The sequence below is a fragment of the Synchiropus splendidus genome, chromosome 4 (assembly GCF_027744825.2).
Source record: "Synchiropus splendidus isolate RoL2022-P1 chromosome 4, RoL_Sspl_1.0, whole genome shotgun sequence".
Classification (NCBI taxonomy): Eukaryota; Metazoa; Chordata; class Actinopteri; order Syngnathiformes; family Callionymidae; genus Synchiropus; species Synchiropus splendidus.
This window is the reverse complement of record NC_071337.1, coordinates 18,763,106-18,783,800: the sequence shown is the minus strand read 5'-3', so window position 1 is coordinate 18,783,800 and position 20,695 is coordinate 18,763,106. Positions and strand designations below refer to the sequence as shown.

Sequence of the window (20,695 nt, the reverse complement as noted above, 5' to 3'; positions counted from 1 at the left end):
AAACCAGCAACTCTCAGTAGATAAGAGAGAAGTTGAAAAACTACAACAACAGACCTCACGGATAGTTTGGCTTAGGTTGTGCTGCACGAGTGTGCATGCGTTGGGAGGGCCTTAGGTTTCACAATAATGATTTGTTTCCAAACACCAGGACCACAGTAGTCATGGTGCAGCGTGGCTGGAGGTCCCCTCTTCCACAGACAGACCAAGACCTCTCATTACAGTGACCAGCTGTTGACACCCTGAATGGTTCACCACAGTGGACTGAGGCAAGCGCTTCCCATGGTGTCTTCCTCCATTTGCACTGAGGGTTAACAGTGCTAATACCTATGACTGCTCCAACATTCATCCTGGAGCTGGTGCAGCGCTAACTAAGGACTGTTCACCTTTCATGAACTCAGCACTGACAAGCACCTTCCTCATTTACCTGGTACACACTTCCATCTTTTGTTCCATACAGGACTCTCAAGCAACTTAAATTCAGGCTCACGTAGTAAGCTCTAAAATCTCACTATTTAGAGAGGCGTGGCCCTCAGGAGCGGTTGGTTTCCTGCACCACAGTTTTAAACTGCTCATACTGAAAGTGTGCCAAGGTGAACCAAAACCACCTCAGGGAACATACAGATGGGTAGATTTATGCATTTCACCTTGGCAACGTCACCAAAGGTACCAGCAAGGACAGGTGAGCCTCCAGACGTGAGCTGCTCAGATTGTCTCTTGTGCTCACACCAGTAAGAAATGACCAGAGTGTGCTGGAGTGTGTATTTGCCTTTTGCTTCAATATAGATTTGCTCATGAGTATTTCCTCTCAGAAAGGCGTTGTGTTCCTGTTGCGACTAATAGTAGTAGTCAAGTCAGTGATCTACCATTACTGTCTATATAAGTGTGTGAGGTATTATAGAGAAAAAAATCAACTATTAGGTGACTTGAAGTGATGCAGTTGCAGTTGATGGTCACAATCTCACCTCGTAGACATTGAAGTGGTTGCGTCCCCTTGAAAGTTCTCTGTAGCTGGTGCTGAACTCGCCAATGAAGTCGTGACTGTGGCGAGAGAAGGAGAGACGTGTTTAAAAATAGCACCAAATTGACTAATTCCAACAAAACACAGCAGGACAGAACTGCTGGACTGTGAGACAGATAGTTTTGGTATTTAGTTTGTTGGTATTTTGTCTGTTCCTGAACAATGCAACACTAAATGAGGACATTTAGGAAAGAATTCACTGAGAATGATCAACACCCACTTTACCAAAATGCCACTGCGTTCCCTCCAACAGAGGAAGAGCAGAATGAATGTTCTGTTTTACAAATGTCACAATGAACAAATCCGGCTTTTGTTTAATCTGCTGAGCATGTGTGCGGCTTCTTACCTCTGGAGCGAATTCTAGACAGACTAAACTAGTTAACAACTATGACTCATTGACCTCCCCTTATGGTGAGGATGGCTGACTGAAGACTGACCACGAAAACCTGACTCCCTCTGCTTGGTGGTGGACTGAATATGAAAACATACTCAGAGATCAAATTGACCTATCCATCTAAAATTTATTGATTATCAAGCAAACATTGTGCTGGAAGTCTTGTGTTCTTACTGACAGTGACGCTGTTGCTACCATACATTATCGTTGTTGCCAACTGTCAAATCTCCACCAAGTCTGAATTGTAGATGCTTTGTTGATGTCTGGTAAACCTCAGTTTTCACCAAAGGAAGTGCAATAACCAAAGGCTTTTATAGCATAGTCCATTTATTTTGCAATGATACAAGAAGAGTTACCCTCCGTCTCTGTCCCAGTCGTAAACCTCCACCTTGATCGTCCTGTTGAGGAATGAGACGTAGAGCTGGTTAGAATTCTTTGTTTGTCGAACTAAACACATTAAATAGCATTATTGTGAATTAGGCTTTTGTAAACTTCATTCCAGTTATATGGGTTGTGGATTGATATTATAGGATGATAGATTTGGAAGTGAAGGTAAAAAGATTAAAATGAAAGTCCTGCAGCTGTTTGGATGTTTCCTGGAATATATCTGTCTGACTGCTGCTCTATTTACATCCAGTAATATAAGTCGTCTAGACTCAATCCAAGAGGAGAAAATGAAGGTGCTGCCATCACACACAGGAGGGTCGTCTCTCTCCGACAATAGTGGCAGAACGAGGGCCGCACATAAAAAAACTGGAGAGAGAATAGACGGCGGATGTGATTGATAATGAAGAGGCACAAAGTGAGAAGACAGAGCTCAAAGTCATATTGGACAGGAGTCTCTCCTCCAAACATCAGCGGGAAAGTTTCCTGTCCCCCTCTTCACTGTGATTCATGAGTTTAAAACCTCAGCAGATCAACAGCTCGGCAGCCAACCATCACTGTTGAAACATGTGGTCTCTCTGCATCAAATACAGGGATCCGCATCATACAGTCTTGCTAAGGTGAGACATTACTGTGTGGCGGTTCGGTTGTGTGGTGGACCATTTAGGTTATAAGCGATGTCATTGTGAGGTTGGTTCAATGGGCTTATGTTTCATATATGATGTGACTGTTTGGCACCAGTGTTACAAGTCGATATGTATTGCAAAAACAACAGTTTGCACAACAGACTAAAGGACAAACAAGACTTTTTTCACTACCGTCACGCCTTAGTGTTGTACTCCAGTAGTGTGGTGGACTTTGTGGAGAGTTTGTGTGGCAGGCGTGGTAGCTTTCAGGTTGTGGTTGGTGATGGCTTCCTAGTTTTGTGTGGTGTAGTTGGTCAGTGGTACGCATTACGTTTGTGTTAAGTGTTGCTGTTGCACTTTGGTCATGGTGTTTCTGATGCATTATTTATCTTTCACACTGGGTTGTGGGGTTAACATTGTAACAACACTAATAATCCAAACGCAGTTCATGCTTGCCTTGACTCTACTGGTGTTTTGTCATTGCCATCATGCACCTGCGTGAGATCATAGTAAATGTGTGGTGCATGGTTACTTGCAGGCTGATGTGGTTGCTTTGACGACGCATGATTCACACGTCTTCCACTAGCGTACTTGTGTGGCTGCGTTACCCATGTGTTGCCATAGTTGAAATGCTAAAATGAGGCATGATTCTTTTGAGTGTTTGTGTTTATTGTTGTTGCGACAGTGGTTTCAATGACACTAGTCTTGGCATTCAGATCTTGAGCTAAATGCTTATTATTGTTGTATTTTTGCAGTGGTTGAGGTGGTAAACATTACCATGTTGCTATCTTTTTTTGCGTGTTGTGGTTATGTTGAATGAACTATATTTGTCTGAAGGTGGTTAAATTTAGCTCAGGTACTGAATGTTGGTTGTGTTTTGTGAGTTATTTTTTTTACCTGTGAACTATGTGATGATAATTCTATTAATGGAATGAAAATACGGAATACATAGGACAACGAAAAGTACATGTAGGTGAACAAAACAGTGAGTTGCACAAGTTGTGTTAAGTCTCATATAAGAGCTGAAGCTCCTCATCCGTCAGTGGAAGTGATGACTCATTGCAAATGGACCCTGTAGCAGCAGCAGGGCCAGATCAGTGAGACCGATGACGATAATAAAGTCAAGGAGCTTCAATATCAATGGCGTCCTTAGAAGTTAAGCGCGTGTGTGTGTAGGTGCATGTATGTGAGTCGAGGTGTGTGTTTGTGTACATACGCTGTCATAATAAGCCACACTAGCAGAGTCAGAGAGAACCCGTCACTCTGCCGACGTGTCAGTTTGTGTTAGACGTGTGCGCTACAGATCTGTTTATGCAGCCGCAGACAGATATTCCTGGGAGGATAATGTGTTTCCAGACAAGCCACAAATCTAGGGATCCCCTTCCTTATCTGCTCAGTCAAATAAATTAATTTCCAGGGTATCAGGGATATCTAACACATCGACAATGTGTCTGTTAATGTGACAGTAAATGTGTGTGAGGGAACGATATGAGCCTGCACCTGTTAACACACACACACCTGTACGCTGTTGCCAGCTCTAATTCTTATCTCTTCACACAGGCCGGAGACAGACACACTGACGGTTGTGTGTCTGTCAGAAGCATTGGCTTGATAAGAGACGCCGGAACACATCAACCAAATAAGCTGATTGGACAAGCTGCAGTCTGCTAGCCAAGCTGAGCTAAGCTAAACTGTAATGTGTGACTGGGTATATATATATATATATATATATATATATATATATATATATATATATATATATATATATATATATATATATATATATAATATTTTTTTCAATTTTAATTAACATGAAATGAATACAAATATTGACTTGAAATGTGTCCGTTTTGCTTGTGTTTACTGTGTACTAGTAACAGTGAGTGAATTCCAATGGCTTGAATGTATGACAGTGCTGTCAGAGGTCACCACAGTCATCCCTTCCAGTCGCGCACCTATCGTAATCTCCATTGCACAGAGCTCTGACGGGGATCTTGAAGGCCTGCCACACGGGGTTCAACGTAGTCTTGATCACCTCCGTCTTGTGGCAGATGGTGAAGCTGCAGGGAGAGTGAACGATAAAAAAAGACAAATCATTACAGTGCACATTATACTGGACTGATTCACTGAATTTACTCCATTGGATCTTGAGAGTTCAAACATACATTTCTATTTATAAACTCCATTCCTGAGTGCATTTTGGGTCAACAGGTCCATTTGTGCTCTTTTTTCCGTAATTGACCAGGGAACGCTGATTATTTCACTTTTTACGCGGATGGATGAAGGTCAAAGTGAAGTACGTCAAAGTGAAGTACGTCAAGCTCAAGGCGCATTCAGAGGTGAATTGCTTTTCTGCTTCTCAATGAATCATATATAAACTTAAAGTGGAACGGTGGTTCAGGAAGGAAACTAAACATAATGGCACACTCATTTTCCAAAAGCAGAATAAATTGTTTTTAAAATTGTTGAATAGATTAATCAAAAATATCGATAGGGATTACCATATTTATAGTCAAAAATCTTGAAAATTGTCCCCTGACCTCACTACAATTTCCCACAAAACATCTGAAATAAATATGGTAGAATTGTGTCTCTGCTCCTTCACCATGTGCTGAGCAGGACTCCTCTTAAGACTATAGAGGACCAAGAATGATGTACGACATGATCTGCAATATGAAGTCTGCCAGCAAAAATTACGATTATGCTAAACTTGAACATGTTTTATGCCCATCCATTCTGGCAGTTCAGTAACTTTTCAGGCAACCCCAAAAAAGGCTGTTTATCTCGCATGTATCTTTGTGCAAATATACAAGCAAATCAGCATTTTACAGATAAAAAAAACCCACTTTCTTCTTAACTTCTATTTATGAATGACATTAATTTGTTGTCATAATAATTCTGTTCCTCTGTGATTTGATGACTAGTGGGATAAAAAAGGAAGCCGAACGAACTAACAGAACACACACATCCACACAATAGCGGACAATAACAGAGTTAATTTTATTAACTATTGACCTGCAGGAGGATTAGGGAGATGCTATCTGACTTGCTGCACACAGCAGGGCACAAAAAGAGCCGATTGTATTCAGATCAAAGTCACACACACACACATTAAAAACAGTGCACAACAACACACACATTCACACGGAGTTCACACACACACACACGCTTAAAACAGGCTGTGAGTCTTTTAACCAGAGGAAAATCGATGGAACCAATTTCCTTTAGCTGCAAAGGAACAAAGACGAAACATGCAGGAGGGGGACTCACGTTCCGTCCTCGTTGCTCCTGTAGAAGACCAGAAAGGGGTCCGACTTGCCAAAGAAGTCTTTTTTGTCCAGTTTGTTCCCGCAGAACTGTAACATCACAGACTCCTAACGAGAAGTCCACACAGAGGAGAGGAGATATTGAAGTGAACGCACAGTAATAAAAGCGGTTATGTAACAGAAAATTACAAAGAAAAATGACTGCGACAAATAAAACATGCACAAGACAGTATTACGAACTAAACAACTAAATATTCGAGAACAAGGAGAGAGAGTGGACTAACAATCATTGAATTAAGGACATTTCAGAAAATGCTGAGCTTGAAAATGCCCACTGACAAGACAACAACATCATAATGATCATAGGAAATGAAAACCATATGTGGTCTCCAGGAGCCTGAAAGAGCTCCCTACATCATCTACGCATGTCTGATGAGACGGTGGATGTTCTCCTGAGGGACCTTGGATCAGGCCATCATTCAACTCTGGACAGTCTGTGGTGTGATGTTGCAGTGGTGGGAAGAATGACACAATGTCCCTAAGGTGCTGAGGTCAGCGGTACAGACAGGCCTGTCCATAGCACCAACGTCTTCCTCTTGTAGGATCTTCCGACACACTCCAGCCACACAAGGCTCAACATTGTCATGCATCAGGAGGAACCCAGTGCCCACTATTACAGGAACAGAGACAGTTTCATCCCAGTCGGGTCCTTAACCTCACCACAGCCCATAACTGATCCATCTCCAAGTCATGATACCGTGTGAACTTGCCTGACCCGTTTAGACCACAGGGCACCAAGAGCCAACCTGGTGCTCTCCAGCAAGTGCCAATCTTGCTGCATGGTGCCAGCACATACTGTACCCTACCTAATGGGCTCTCATGCCACCCTTCTGGAAGACAGTTTGAACAGCAACATGCACAATGGTGGTCGAGAAGTCATTTTGCAGAAGCAAGCAGCGACCCTTCAACATGGCTGCTGCCCTCCTACTCCCCTCCTCTGCACATCTCCTGGTATGCTGGCCAGTCTCCACATTATCTCAAAACAAAAAAAGGACAGCAACAGCAAAACCATCACCAAACAGCAGATGAAACTAAAACAATGCAACCCTGTTGCTTCTTAAGTGAAACTGGATTCGTGGTGTATTGCAGTTGTTCCCTTTATTTCCATGGAAGCAACTACATCAGAGTAAAAAAAAAAGGACTAATGATTTCAAAAAAGAAGGTGATGAAAAGAGCTGCTCACCCTGCAATTGTTCAGTTCTTCTGCTTTCACAATGATGGTCCCACATTTCTTCCCTGGAATACCACTGAAGACAGAAGAACACAGAGGATTAGGAAGCCTCAAGACAACATGCACTTGAAGAAGAGTTGACAATGTGTGATGAGGAGGTTACTCTCATATAACCACGTTTTTAGTAACATGTCACAATTTCTTGCATTTTCCCCCCAAGTAAAAGTATAGATTTGCTTTTGTCTATTGAGCCTCAGGCATATGGACAAGTCAGGTTTTCAGGACAAGGACGGCTCACCTGCCAAGCATCTACAGACACAAAGGTAAGCAACAGAGCAAGAATTGAAATGGGTGTTTTCTAACTGGAAATAAGTCACTATTTTGAGTGTTGGTTTGTAAACTTTGGGGGTGACATATATCCAAATAATTAGTTACTTATAAACTCAAATAATTGGTAAATTACCGTTTCTTTTTAAGGGAGTAAATATTAGTCAAAAAATTGAAGGTAACTGTGGCAACACTGGGTCCATAGAACATGGAGGAGCCTGCAGACCACCAACCGAGTCTGCTCAACTCAAAAAAAGAGCATGGGTAAGTGTGTTTTCACAATCACAACAGAGTCAGCATCAACAGAGAATGAAAACGTCTCAATCAAGAAAAGTTCAGCTTCATTTTCTTTTAATCAGCAGAGTACCGTAATCAAAGGGACAAACGGTTGACCTTTAACTCCGCTACACAGAAGTACACACAGGAACACAACAGAGCGAGAGGCAAGTGTTTGAGCTAACTCGCATTGCTTTGAAAAGGATTTTCTTATTTTCTAACAGGATGAACATATTGCCACCGTCAGATTCCTGTGATATAAACAGGATTGAAACACTTTTTTCATCTCCTTCAAGTGAGCCATTTTCATTGTTTTCCTCTCCACCTTCATGCCGTTTCATTGAAACAAATGTTGCAACAGTGGAACAGACAGACGCCACATGTGCCCAAACCCCGGAACCTGTGTCGCCATGACGACGGTGAAGAGCTTAAGCCCCGGGGATAGATGGGAGCGGGATTCCTTTGCTCCGTATGCTCCTGCTGTGGGTTTGTTATTGTGGCAGCTGATATGCAGAGCTGAGCAACTAGTGGTCTTGTTTCACGCGCACATGAAGACAGTCGCCGATGGGAATGCTCAGAGCTGAAAACACTCATTGGGTTGCCTCACCTCTAGAGTGATACTGAAGTTCAAGATGAGGATGGTAAACTCAGAATGTTGTTGGGTTGCAGAAAAGAGATGGTGAATGATTATAAAGTTAGGTTTTACCAACTTAACCCCTGGGTGTGAGTAATGACTCCACATCACTCTCTCAGGACATGGACTGACAAACTTTTACTCCAGGTAGCTGTGATTTGGCCATGTGATGTTAGATTTGGAACAAGAATGAATCATTGTTACAGGACTAACACAAGCACTCTTAGCATCATTACAATGTTTGGGTTGAATTGACTTTGACCTGCTCGACTTACAGTACGTCCACCTGCACTTACGACCACAGCCAGCAGATTATTTTTTTTAATTCAATGTCTGGCACCGCAGCACGTAGCAGCCCAGCAATACGTACGACAGTTACGGCAGTCAGTCGGCATCGCGTACGACAGTTACGGCAGCACAGTGTCCCAGCATCTCACTCTCACACAGTGATCTACCACTACAGTAGCACCTATAACCCTCAGTCAGCTATTTTGAATGGCATTGGACTTATGTCCAATCCGATTTACGACCGGTTGGTCGGAACCATTTCCAGTTGTAAATCGGATGTTACTTGCATTGACCTTTGTGTGGTGTTGGTTACGCTGTGGGAACTCCCGTTGTGACTTCCATTGTGGTTTATGTAGTAATGTTGCGGCTCAATGCCGTTGTGTTGGAGCGTTTGGAATTGCTATGAGCGGTCACCGTGAAAAACAAGACGGATCTAAATAAGACATCAAAATCATATTAACAACAGTCAAATTATCATTATTATTTTAAAATTAACAAGTTAATTAGATTAGCTAATATTAGCATTTGATGTCAGAGCAGTTTCGAGCCTATTATTAGTTCTCGGCTCAGGCTCATATACAGACATTTTGGGGGATGGTGTTAGAAGATAGAAAAAAAAGTCCATTGCAAAAAAGTAGTATTATTATAATTGTCATTGTAGTTGGGTCAGTTTGCATGGACTTACTAAATAAGGCCCCAACCATTTTATATTTCTGCCAGTCACAAGTCGGAAAATTTGTATGTAAATGTATTTAAAAATCATATGCAACCGATCAATAAAATAATTAACAACTTTATTGTGCGTATTCTGACAATACGGTGTGGATATTATATCTTAATGACAATAACAACACTTTATGAACATGTTTTAGTTACCTTGCATTCAACTTTTCAGTGGCAGAGCAATCTATGCAAATCAACTTGATTCCTCACATCACACAGTTTCCTCACATTGCTTTTTTGTTCAATATGTTACTTCGGCAGTTTCCTTTTGTTGACATTGAACTACCTCCCTCACTGTGACGATGATATTCTCTCATCGTTTTCGTATTTAATATTTATTCCTGATTGTGTCATTTACATTACTAGAATCTTGAGTTTTTTGGGGGAGGGGGGCTGATCAGCCCTTTCTTTCCTTTTGGGTTTCAGACAAGCTCCCCCAAAGTTTTTGAAAACGGCTGACTGGATGTAGGAGCTTTGGCTATTCTATCCATCTCGTCTGGAGCCTTTGACAACATTGAGTTTAAAAATAAAACTGCTTCTGAGCGGCAGCTTAATGTTGTCATTTTCACCAGGCCAGAAATGCCTCCGGAACATATTCAGCCTGTTTCCTGTGTGTGTGTTTGTGTGAATCCTCTAATCACGGCGAATTTGTAATCAGAGCCAGCCGAGAGACAGTAATTAAAGTCTGGGCACCGTCTCTCTCTGGGGTGAGGCACGACACCGTGCCAAGTCCTGAAACGCACCTGATTCTTCCGATCAGAGAGAGAATGTCTGTTATAGTTCAAAGATACAATCAGGCAACATGTGTTCGAGAGCGTCTTGTGTTGAAGAAGAAAAAGAAGGAGAGCAGGTTTTGGTTGAGGAGTGAAGCGAAAACCTTCCTGAATATTCAAGAGACTCTTGACAGGAGCAGCGAGTGTTTGTCGTCGGGTGATGAGCATGCAAATGTATTTCAGGTGCTTTCCACTTACGCGGAGTGCTCTCACACACATTACGCCCAATAGAAAGTCCAGATGACAAATTTAACCTCGAATGAGAGGAAAAAGCAGCATGAACACGAGAACTCTGACGTAACTCCTGGGCTCAGTAACGTTAGACAGTCAAAGAGTCATCACGTCATGGTGTTGAAAAATCAAATACTTAAAATGTACCTCGAACTAAATGTTAAATAATTAAGTAAAAAGATTTCAAAAGCAATTCCAATGCATTTTACTCCACCTTGGATGATAGACAACATTAAACCGGTCCCTGTTCCGCTGTTCTGACAACTCAGAAGTTCAGTCAAGCTTAAAAACTCATGGTGACCGCCAACAGTGAGTCTTTCACTACTATAGTTCCACGCTAAATTTGGCTGATCTTAGGCATCATTTGTTTTGTAATCGACTGAGCAATCCACAATGACATTTTATCATCCTCACAATGACAATTTAATATTTATCAATTTGCATATTGTTCTAGTTTGCACTACAAAATTGGGCGACCGTGCACTCCCTGCAGTCCCATTATCTTTTGTATATTTGCATCCACTCTGTGTTGGTTTCAGATAACCAAAAATATAAATCACCAAAAAGGGCTGGGCGAACTTTGTTTTAAAAAGTTTTTGAAGCCAAAGTAATGGTACAATTATTTCAAAGCAGTAGACTCTTTTGCAACACAGCATATACCATATTAAGTATATCTAACAATGTATACGTACCACTCAGAACACTGAGATCGAGTTGCAGGAACAGACATCATGATGTGTTTGAACCGTTAACTTTGATGGCTACAAAATGCTACAAACAGACTTTGCATTTATCTGTTGCCCAAATCACCAACAAATGACCAGCCTAATAGATTAGTCGACTAAATGTACTCAATTTTAGTGTCAGACATTCTATGAGCGTTCACCATTCCTCCGACAATGGAATGCACATGCTGTACTTTGAACCAGGCTCGGTCATTTTCTTAGGGCGAGGTTGCCAGGCACCTCCACAGAAGATTGATGATGTTTGATAAACACAAAAATGAAGATAAAACATTTCGAAATTTGCTCACGCTGTGCTGCTTTTCCAGTGACGCCACCGAAAAAGTCACGGTGCATATGACTAAATACAACATACTGTAAATGCTGTTTTTTTTTTTTTATAGTACATAGCATTTGTATCTTTTCGGTTTTATATCCCATATTGCATTTAATACTGTGATGCATGGTTGCCCTACTTTTTCCCTTTGCGTTTATCAGACAAACTCACTTGACTTAGAGAGAAAATATTACTGAAAACAGCCCACTTACCAGTTTCGCCATCATCAGCCAGTATCATTAACAATATATTTTGTTACTAAAAAATGGATTCTCCCGTCATCCCAGTAAGATGTTTTCAGCATAACTTTTTTTCAGACCATGCAATGCCACACTCCCTCCCTCACTGACTTGAGGAGCGCCATTTTTTATTTTCCCAAGTCAAACCTGGCTACAGATGCATGTCTTGAAAAACAAGCTTAATCCACTGGGTGAGGTCGTAAGTCTCCAAACAGTCTTGATCAGAGACAGTCTTTCCATGAGGTCTGTTGGCGCAGAAGAGTTTTTTTTATCCAAATCTTAAAGACGTGGAGGCCAAACATCCCCTCAACCAGAACCCAAGGACTGGCTCTGAGTTATAAGAAATCTTCGCAGGCAGTTGTATCACTAGGTGCCACTAAGTATTGAAGTCACAAAAGGTCAGATTCTATTTCTGTATTTATTGTACATCCTGATTGACTTAATGAGGTTTTCACGCAAAAAAAACTCCCGTTCTGTTAGCCATAGGATGTGTGAGAAGGAAGCCTTAAGTACACGCACCTGCTCTTCCTGGTCATGTTGGAGAATAATTTGATATGTGCAACAGTTAATAATAACAATAAATGACAATGATAATTCTTACGCCAATGAAATGTTGAACCGTTGACCACCCATGCTGGACTTGATCCGTTTAATGATAACGTTTACTTTTGCATCAACAGAATGAACAGCTAAGTTTACCAATACACCAGAGGAAGTAAACAGGGACATTTATCATGTCAGCCAAGTCCTGAATTCGGGAAAGCACGTACCACCACCAAATGTTCTGTTGTATATACATTATTAAATGAGGACAACCCTGCAGCTGTGAAAACCAGCTATGCGCCATTTCCTCTACTGAAGTTACATCATGCCTTTTTTAATCGTAAATTAGGTTTAGCGCTACGGTGACAGTGAGCTGTATGCACAGCACAACCAACCGACTATACCTCTTTCATTGCCTCACCTAACCAATACAATCGGCCATATGAAGCAAACCACATGCAGCCTTGACAGCCATGGTTGTTCCAATAGTGTGCGCATGTGTTAATCGAATTTATCGTGACATGCAAAAGCCTCACCATGGGGATTGCTTTTGGCGCCCATCCCTATTTGACATCATTACTGATATGTTTTGATCACAAATCATTTTGTGTTGAGTCATAAAGTATCTTAAATGCATTTACTATTCACTATGAGCTGCTTCACTGACACCAACCCCCCACCACTACCAACAAACTGACACACACCAACAGACAGGCATTTGATTGAACAATGTAATTACCCATAATTACAGCTCATTTAAATTGTTAAAGATTTCCCCTGAAGTGTCAGACTGCAGGTGTGTGTCTGACACAGTAAGTCAAATCGCACACACGCACACACACACTATGGCACACAGCTGTGGCTCAGGCATGACGCATGTTGACACCTCAGAACCACGGATGACATCTGAATTTAAAGCTCTTATCAACCCGATATATCATTGAACGTTGGTTTCCAGCCAACCTCCATTGTCTGACAACATATTTGCAGCAACAACAAGGTCAGAATCAGGATCAGCATGTAAAAAATCTGGATGCATGGCTCTGACTTGGACACTGAATGAGTGTCATGGTGAAGAGAGATCTGAACCTAAAGAAGGTTGTCACATTCACAAAATGAATATGTCTCAATGTGCACTTCAAAATACTAAATAGTTTTCTTTCATTTCCCACTTATTTCACGCCTTTGTAGGCCATTTAATCTATGAGCCAGGCTGAATTGGCTCCGGGGACTTTAGTTTGACACCAAAGTCACTTAAGAGAAGACAAAGGTTTTGGCATGAGAAAATATAAATGAGTCAGAAAGTGTGAACTGAATGGGTGAAAGGAGGGAGCAAGAGCAGGGTTGCGGCTCGCAGTGTGATTTATAAGGCCGCAAAACATCATTCTGCACTTTGCACACACAGTCTCTGGTTTCTTGCTGTGGGGAAAACTCAAAATCAAATCAATGGCCATAAAAATCTGTGCCGTATTTGCCATTTGACCCAAACCTTAAAGATGTGGAGGCCAAACATCCCCTCAACCAGAACCCAAGGACTGGTTCTGAGTTATAAGAAATCTTCGCAGGCAGTTGCATCACTTGGTGCCACTAAGTATCGAAGTCACAAAAGGTCAGATTCTATTTCTGTATTTATTGTACATCCTGATCGACTTAATGAGGTTTTCACGCAAAAAAAACTCCCGTTCTGTTAGCAATAGGACGTGTGAGAAGGAAGCTGCCACAGAAGGAAATAGAAGAACTGTTTTTGTTGAGGATGCCCAAACGTCCGCACCAACTGCACACCAACACCACCATTTCTAAGTCTGAGCGTCCCAACCTGTATTTTAGGACAAGAATGTTCCTCGGACTACTACTCATGTGGTCTTCACTTTCTGTGTGGAATAATGACGGATCCTTACTCTGCAAATACAGCTGTGTTTTGGTGACATTTTAAGTATTTCAGAGTTTTTAAGTCTCACCTTAAGTACACGCACCTGCTCTTCCTGGTCATGTTGGAGAATAATTTGATATGTGCAACAGTTAATAATAACAATAAATGACGATAATTCTTACGCCAATGGAATGTTGAACCGTTGACCACCCATGCTGGACTTGGTCCGTTTAATGATAACGTTTACTTTTGCATCAACAGAATGAACAGCTAAGTTTACAAATAAACCAGAGGAAGTAAACAGGGACATTTATCATGTCAGCCAAGTCCTGAATTCAGGGAAAGCACGTACCACTTCCAGCAATCGAACAGCCTACAACACTAATATGGTAATGTGTGTGTGTGTCTATATTGTGCATTGGCTTGTGTAATGGATTGGAGGAACGCCCTTGGTCCAGTCTCTATTTAATGGGTCTGTACTTAGACTTCTTTGATGCCCAGCAATGACAACTTGATGCTGAGAGATGCTGTAATGCTGATGCTGAACTGGAATGAACTGAAGTCTGCATCCCACTGCTTCTCTGGTTCCTTCTGCCCCCGACTCTACACCCCGAGAAGTGTATAACCCACTGGCCTGACGACAGTCAAGGAGGCACTGGTAGACACAATTGTAACATTAAGATCAATATTATTTAAATATGTGTCAGCATAATTAGTTGCACACCTGTGTCATCTATGTCAGCATGCACCTAATGAAGACCAACATGTCAGAACAAAATGAATTAATGATCATACCATTAATACATATTAATATGTATTACTATTAATGATCAAACCTACAATTACAAGTCGGGGAAATGGATTCACAGTGAAGCTGTTAAAATACTTCAGGACTGACTCATCAACTGAAGCCAACTGAAGCGACAGTCTGATGTCCACCCACATTCTATAAAAATAACCGGTGAAAACAGCTTCTCCAGGGAATTCCACTCTGCTGGAAGCCCCTGACACGGACAGGCAGCACTGCAAATGTTCATCATCATCAACAGCTATTGAAATTTCTAGACACGTTTGTGGATCTTTAAACTCACCCGAGGGGCTTTTCCAAGCGACTTCCCAAAGAGCCCACCACCTCGCCAAGAGTGCACTGAGCCTGGCCGAGGAAATCCTGCCGAAAAGAAGGTCAAATAAACGAGTTAATTAAAGCGGACGCCAGCAAAACCCAGCATATTCCCCCCAGGTATAATACCGGAAGACGGAAGCCTCCACCCCCAACTCCTCAGAAAAGAATGGAATGGCTTTTTAGCCATGCGAGGTGGGTGATGGTCCAGGCAGGCAATTCACCATTCACCCTCAACCATAGGTATATGGAAGTACAATCAGCCTTGCTCATGTCCATAAGGAAACCTTTCCATCGGAAAACACACCCAACAAATGCCCATCATAAATTTTGGAAGAGGCCAGTGAGCTCCCTTAATTCGAAAACAGACCAGAGATGAAGCCATAAAGCTTTCGTCACTGTCCACTGGGAAGTGTCCACAGTTAAACACAACAAACCTAGACCAAGAACATGAGTGAACAAATCACAGACCTGTTTGGTTATTTTAAATCCATCTGCCAGGTATCGGGTGCCTATATTTTCAGTGCATGGATTGGAGACGGGACCAATCCTAGGGATAGTTGTCTGTTTTGCATCTGGCATGCCTGAAGGACTGCAAATAAAAGATCTGATATTCACAGTTTTTCTCAAATTCCTTGGCTCAAGTCTGATCAGGTTTTGGAGAATGCACCATGGTCACACTTGGCTGATTTCTCCAGCCCTCACTTGGACCATATGGATGTATATGGATATTTATATTTCTATCTGTTCAGTGTTAGCCACCAACTGCCTGAAAGTATGCTGCTACGGTAGGATTACGGTTCACACCATGTTCATTTAACTTAACTTACCCAATATATTATTATTAATATAATAAAATGATTTTGTTATTTAAAAAAAAATCATTCAAAAAATTCTTGGGAGTTCAGTCTTGTTACCAGCTAGGAGGTGAAGTCAGAGCACTTATACGCCAAATCTCCTAGCAACTGCAGCTGGCTGGAAGCCCATCATAGAATATGTGAAAGGATAAATGTACAAATGCAAATATAAGTGTTGATTCTAAGTAAAAAGGAACCATATTCTGCTCCATTAAGAGCCTGACCATATAAAAGTAAATAACTTCTATAGGAGATGTTTACATGAGTAAAAAGGTTTAACAGCCAAACATCAGTGCGAATGTGGATTGATTAAAATAACTCAGTTTCATGAGTCATTATGTGACATAACCATATAAGTATGGTGGGCCTGTGGTGAGTGAGGAGGAGATCTTGCATGAATGTTTCTCATTGCTCTTAAAGGCATCCAGAAGATTACTGCGTCTCTTTAACATTGATGGTTCAAACCAAAGCGATAAGTTACTCACGTAAGCGTACCATTCACTCTGGGACAAGTACATATAAATGCAAATGCAAAAGTGAGTAGAAGTACATAAATAATACTTGAAGTACATTGCGTCCATAAAGTCTCAATCACATTTCAAATTGAATTGCAAAGGCTTTAAGCCAGAGATAAGTTTAATCAGGTATGTCCTTTGGTCCTCAAATAATAGTGTTGCACATTTAATAGAAAGTCAATTTTTCTGTGGCGGAAACACACCCATGTTGATGTTTTGTAAAATTAATCATTTTTAGAATTTAGACAAGGAGAGTTGCATGTTGTCATGGTCAGTGTGTTGGTTCCCGTGTTTTAGCTGTGGTTTTGCTCTTTGAGTGACTTGTTGCTTGTTTTGGTACCAAGGGAGCAGCAGTGACGGACCTGTAGAGGAGCATGGTCTGGAAGCTAAAGGTGTGTGAGCGATCAGAGTTGTCCAGTGGCTCACTGAAAGATTTATTTGTTCCTTTCCTCTCATACATATTCATTAGCAAGAAGATGACAAACAAGAACCCTAAAGAAGCATTCGGGTGCACCTTAGCCAAACAACTACCGGTGGAACCTCAGGACACATAAAGAGAACAACTCATGGCCAATTTAGAGTCATCTAATAACCTCTGTATGTTTATTTGACTGACGGAGGAATCCTGAGAAGCTCAGAAGAAGAGCACAGGGAGAACATACAAACTCCCTCCAACCCCTCCCTGCGTCCTCCCAGTTCCCGGGTGAGCCTGCAGCCTCCCATGACTGAACAGCATCTAATGGATTGGCTCTCTACTCGCCTCCTCCTGAGACCAGGCGAGAAAGCCTCGGAGTCAACAGGCACATCTCTCCTGCTATGAGATTATTGATTTCAGGAAGAGAAGGAATGCATGTGGAGAGGGGAATCAAGAGGGGGAGAAGAGGCATCTGAGTGATAATAACAACAAATCAGAAAGGGACGAAAATACCTCAGAGAGGGGAGAGAGGCAGACACTTCATGTTCTTGGAATTCAACTTTGGACTTGAAAAGGAAACGTTGCTATAAAATGTATTTTGGAAGAATGTCAACCACAGTGTTTGGGTGTCTTGTTATACTTTGTGAATTAGATGAGTAATTAATTGTGCTGAGCATCTAAGGAGTCCTTGTGTCATTTTGCGAAACAGTTTTTATCATGTAGCATTACTGTCAACGCAGGAAAAGTTGACTGTCATAGCATAAATGTACATTACATCGACTCAGTTCATTGACTAGGCTGATGATAGTTCAAGACAAGGCATATCTTTCACCTAAATTGTGAGCAGAACCACCAGGTCAGTTTGCCTGGAGCACCACAGCCATTAAGTCGGGCAATGTGCTCCATCATTAACCTGCTCGCTGACCGGTTTACTTCAACGACGACTACTGTACACACGCTCCAGTCATATTCATCACAGTGCCTTCAATAATTGTGCGAAATGATGATAAATGATATTCCATTGGACTCTATTTTTTTTTCATGACTGCTGGTTAAACAACACAATTTCCTGTTTCACCCATAGTGAGTGACTTGTCTTCATCTTCACAGAGCACAAGTAAGAGAGTGTGTTACACGTGTTGCCAGGGTGAATAATGTTACCTGCGTTCCATTGAAAATATTTGTTTTTATCCTTAAGCATTCACTCCACGCAGCGGGTAACTCTGGCCCAGAATTGACATTAAGACCTGTGCTGAAGCCAAAAACTCTGAGTAGGATAACTCAAAGTTAATGTTTTGTTAATTCTACTTCCTGAAATGAACCCAGTTTCTGACGGCTCTTCTGAAAACAATTGAACAACCTTGGTACATACATAACAAAGCAGATTGATGATGATTTTTTTTTTTACACAATTTATCGTTTTTTTGTATAATATGGAATTTGTCAAGTTGCTGTGAACCACATCATTGAGTGCATCAAGTTTCATGACTGTTTAAACCCCTGACTTAGATTTAAAAAGAAAAGGAGGTGAAGGTTTAGCTGGCAGTGTTTCTGCTGCCAGATATGCTCATTAATTAAAAACACAAAAGCCTGAATCCCAGCATCACCAAAATTGCTGTTCTCTTAGCAGAAAGTTCCCACTGTGGAGTCTAATTACTTTAGCGATAATCACAACCATTTGAGGAGAAAAGCAGCACTAAAGAGGAGACGGCGTGTTCATTCAATTATCGGTGAGGACGCTGCTATTTCAGACTCCGATAAACACAAACTTCGTAACATCCATATTCCGCACCACAAACCACAGTCAACCGGGGGAGGAAGCAAAACAACAGGCAACTCACATGCTTGGACAGGTTGGCGCTCTTGGAGTCCACGTCGTACCTGAAGAGGAGAGGAAGAGAGTTTAAGTGATAACGATGAAGGATGACAGGTGCTCAGCTGGGAACACAACAGAGATCACGGTGAGGAAATGTGTGTCGGGAGGACAAGCTCCTTGTCACCAACAAGCCCTGCAAAGCGTGTGGTGTCAGGTGCAGCTTTAAATGAGATGATCACTTATTTTGGGGAGGATACCCTTTTTGTGGTGGAAAGAACATTTGCCAACAAAATGGTCAAGGCTGATATAGGCAAGTGGACAATACAACGCTGTTCCTTTTGCTTGTTACTGTCACTAGATCATGCAGCTGAGCATTATCCATCCACACGTAAGCAATATTTCTGAATGTTGCAATTTCATAATGCAACATAATGATCGATACATACTGTGAAGTCTTGATTAGAGGGGAACATCAGGGAAGAAGTGGGGGATGTTTGGGATCATAAGTAGGGTTGGTAGTATGCTAGGGTGAGTGTGGAATTGAAGAATGGACTAGAAGGCTGGTGGAAGGTTGGTAGGAGAAGATGGGATGTAGAGCATGTAGATCATTGGAAGGAGGCTGGGCAGACAGTAGGGATGTGTGTTCAGGGGTCACAGTGCAGGAGGGAATGTTAAGTGGGCTAAAGAGTGGGTGAACTGAAAAGACCAGGTGAAAACTACGTTGTTAAGAGAAGGTGGGTGTTCAGTGAGGAACAATTGGGAAGCTGGTGGAAGGTCAGGGTATGAATGGGTGATAGGCTACAAGTACAAGAGCAGTGACCACACAAAGGTCATGTGACTCACTCGAACGTGTTATGTGTCACCAAAACAATAATAATAAAAATCTTGAATGTATTCTTCGTCTTCATCGAAGCAAGCTATCCTCGGAAAGCTGGTTGGCATGGCAACTGCAGCTTAACTGCATGTACTGTCAGAAAAGTACACTCAGACACACACTCTGTGACAGCTTGATCAGTATAGCTTTTGTCACCCAGCCCATGTGACCTGAGTGAGATGAGATGTGAGCATAGGAAGCGACTGAGAGAGAGCACTCTTTAAAATGAGGGGGCGGGCACGAGGTCAGTGTCGGGTGTCCTGGTTGACAACTAACACTAAGGTGAGTTGAGAAATGGAGTGGAGTAAAAAATACGAAATAAAACTGTTTAAATGGTTAAATGAGTTATGCCTTTTGGAAGTACAGTACAGTATATTCCTTTGAGTACAGAAAGGACAAGTAAGGAGATTTCCCTGCAAGGTGACTCTCTCAGAGATAGTGAGAGACAGAACTACAGCTCCATCAAGCAAAGCCAGTTGAGGTCCTTGTGTCTCCTGAATGCTTTTCTGGAGTGGTGTAAGAGGGAGAAGACCCAGGACATGATGGGAAGATCATGTCTTTTGGGTGAGGCAGAAACTCTGTGGTGTTCTGTAGAGGAGCAAGATGCAGCATCTAGGGAAAGGGATGTCAGGTGTTTAGTTCCACTCCTATGACTTGACCTCGGCAAAGAAGAAGCAAACAGATGGATGATTTCAAGAGGAAGTGAACTTCCTAAACTCCTCAGCACTGCCTGCTGCTTAATCGATGAAAACAGAATTATTCTCCTTCTAATGGAATAACGCTGGAGATCTCAGCTGCTAATTCAATGAGGGCAGTAATCTGAACGGGAGAAGACACTCAAGCCAGACTGGGACTTAATCAGCTCAGCTGGTAATAAAGCATCAGAGCTCAACTCAGAGCAGGAATGAAATGACAGGATGCTCTGACATCAACAATATTCATTCAGTACTGAAATAAAACATCATTGGGGAGATGACAGCAGAAGGATGTTTTACGACTAATTTTACCAATTCGATCCACAATAACTCCCTTTTTAAAATACAATTATTGAATTAACACCTATCAGAAAGTGATTTAGCCAAAATAAATGAACAAATTAAAACAGTTTTCCTTGAACAAGAACAGGACCATCGCCTGTCGCTTGTCAGCTTCAAATGAGTCATACCACCACAGCCTGAATGGATACCCCACTAGTGCACTCTGCAGGATGGCCATT

The 20,695-nt window shown here is 41.8% G+C and overlaps 1 protein-coding gene across 4 annotated transcripts in view; it reads right to left on the bottom strand.

Annotated features, from left to right (window-relative positions):
* Nucleotides 1–20,695, bottom strand: part of LOC128756895 (copine-8) — a 64,058-nt gene that overhangs the window by 17,958 nt on the left and 25,405 nt on the right. For all 4 annotated transcript variants that reach the window (XM_053861718.1, XM_053861719.1, XM_053861716.1 and 1 more), the window contains 7 exons: nucleotides 18,631–18,670; nucleotides 14,974–15,050; nucleotides 6,932–6,995; nucleotides 5,693–5,796; nucleotides 4,378–4,482; nucleotides 1,769–1,810; nucleotides 963–1,038 (listed from right to left, as the gene is read on the bottom strand). In XM_053861718.1, coding sequence (XP_053717693.1) covers nucleotides 963–1,038; nucleotides 1,769–1,810; nucleotides 4,378–4,482; nucleotides 5,693–5,796; nucleotides 6,932–6,995; nucleotides 14,974–15,050; nucleotides 18,631–18,670 — 508 coding nt within the window. The remainder of the gene's footprint in view (nucleotides 1–962; nucleotides 1,039–1,768; nucleotides 1,811–4,377; nucleotides 4,483–5,692; nucleotides 5,797–6,931; nucleotides 6,996–14,973; nucleotides 15,051–18,630; nucleotides 18,671–20,695) is intronic.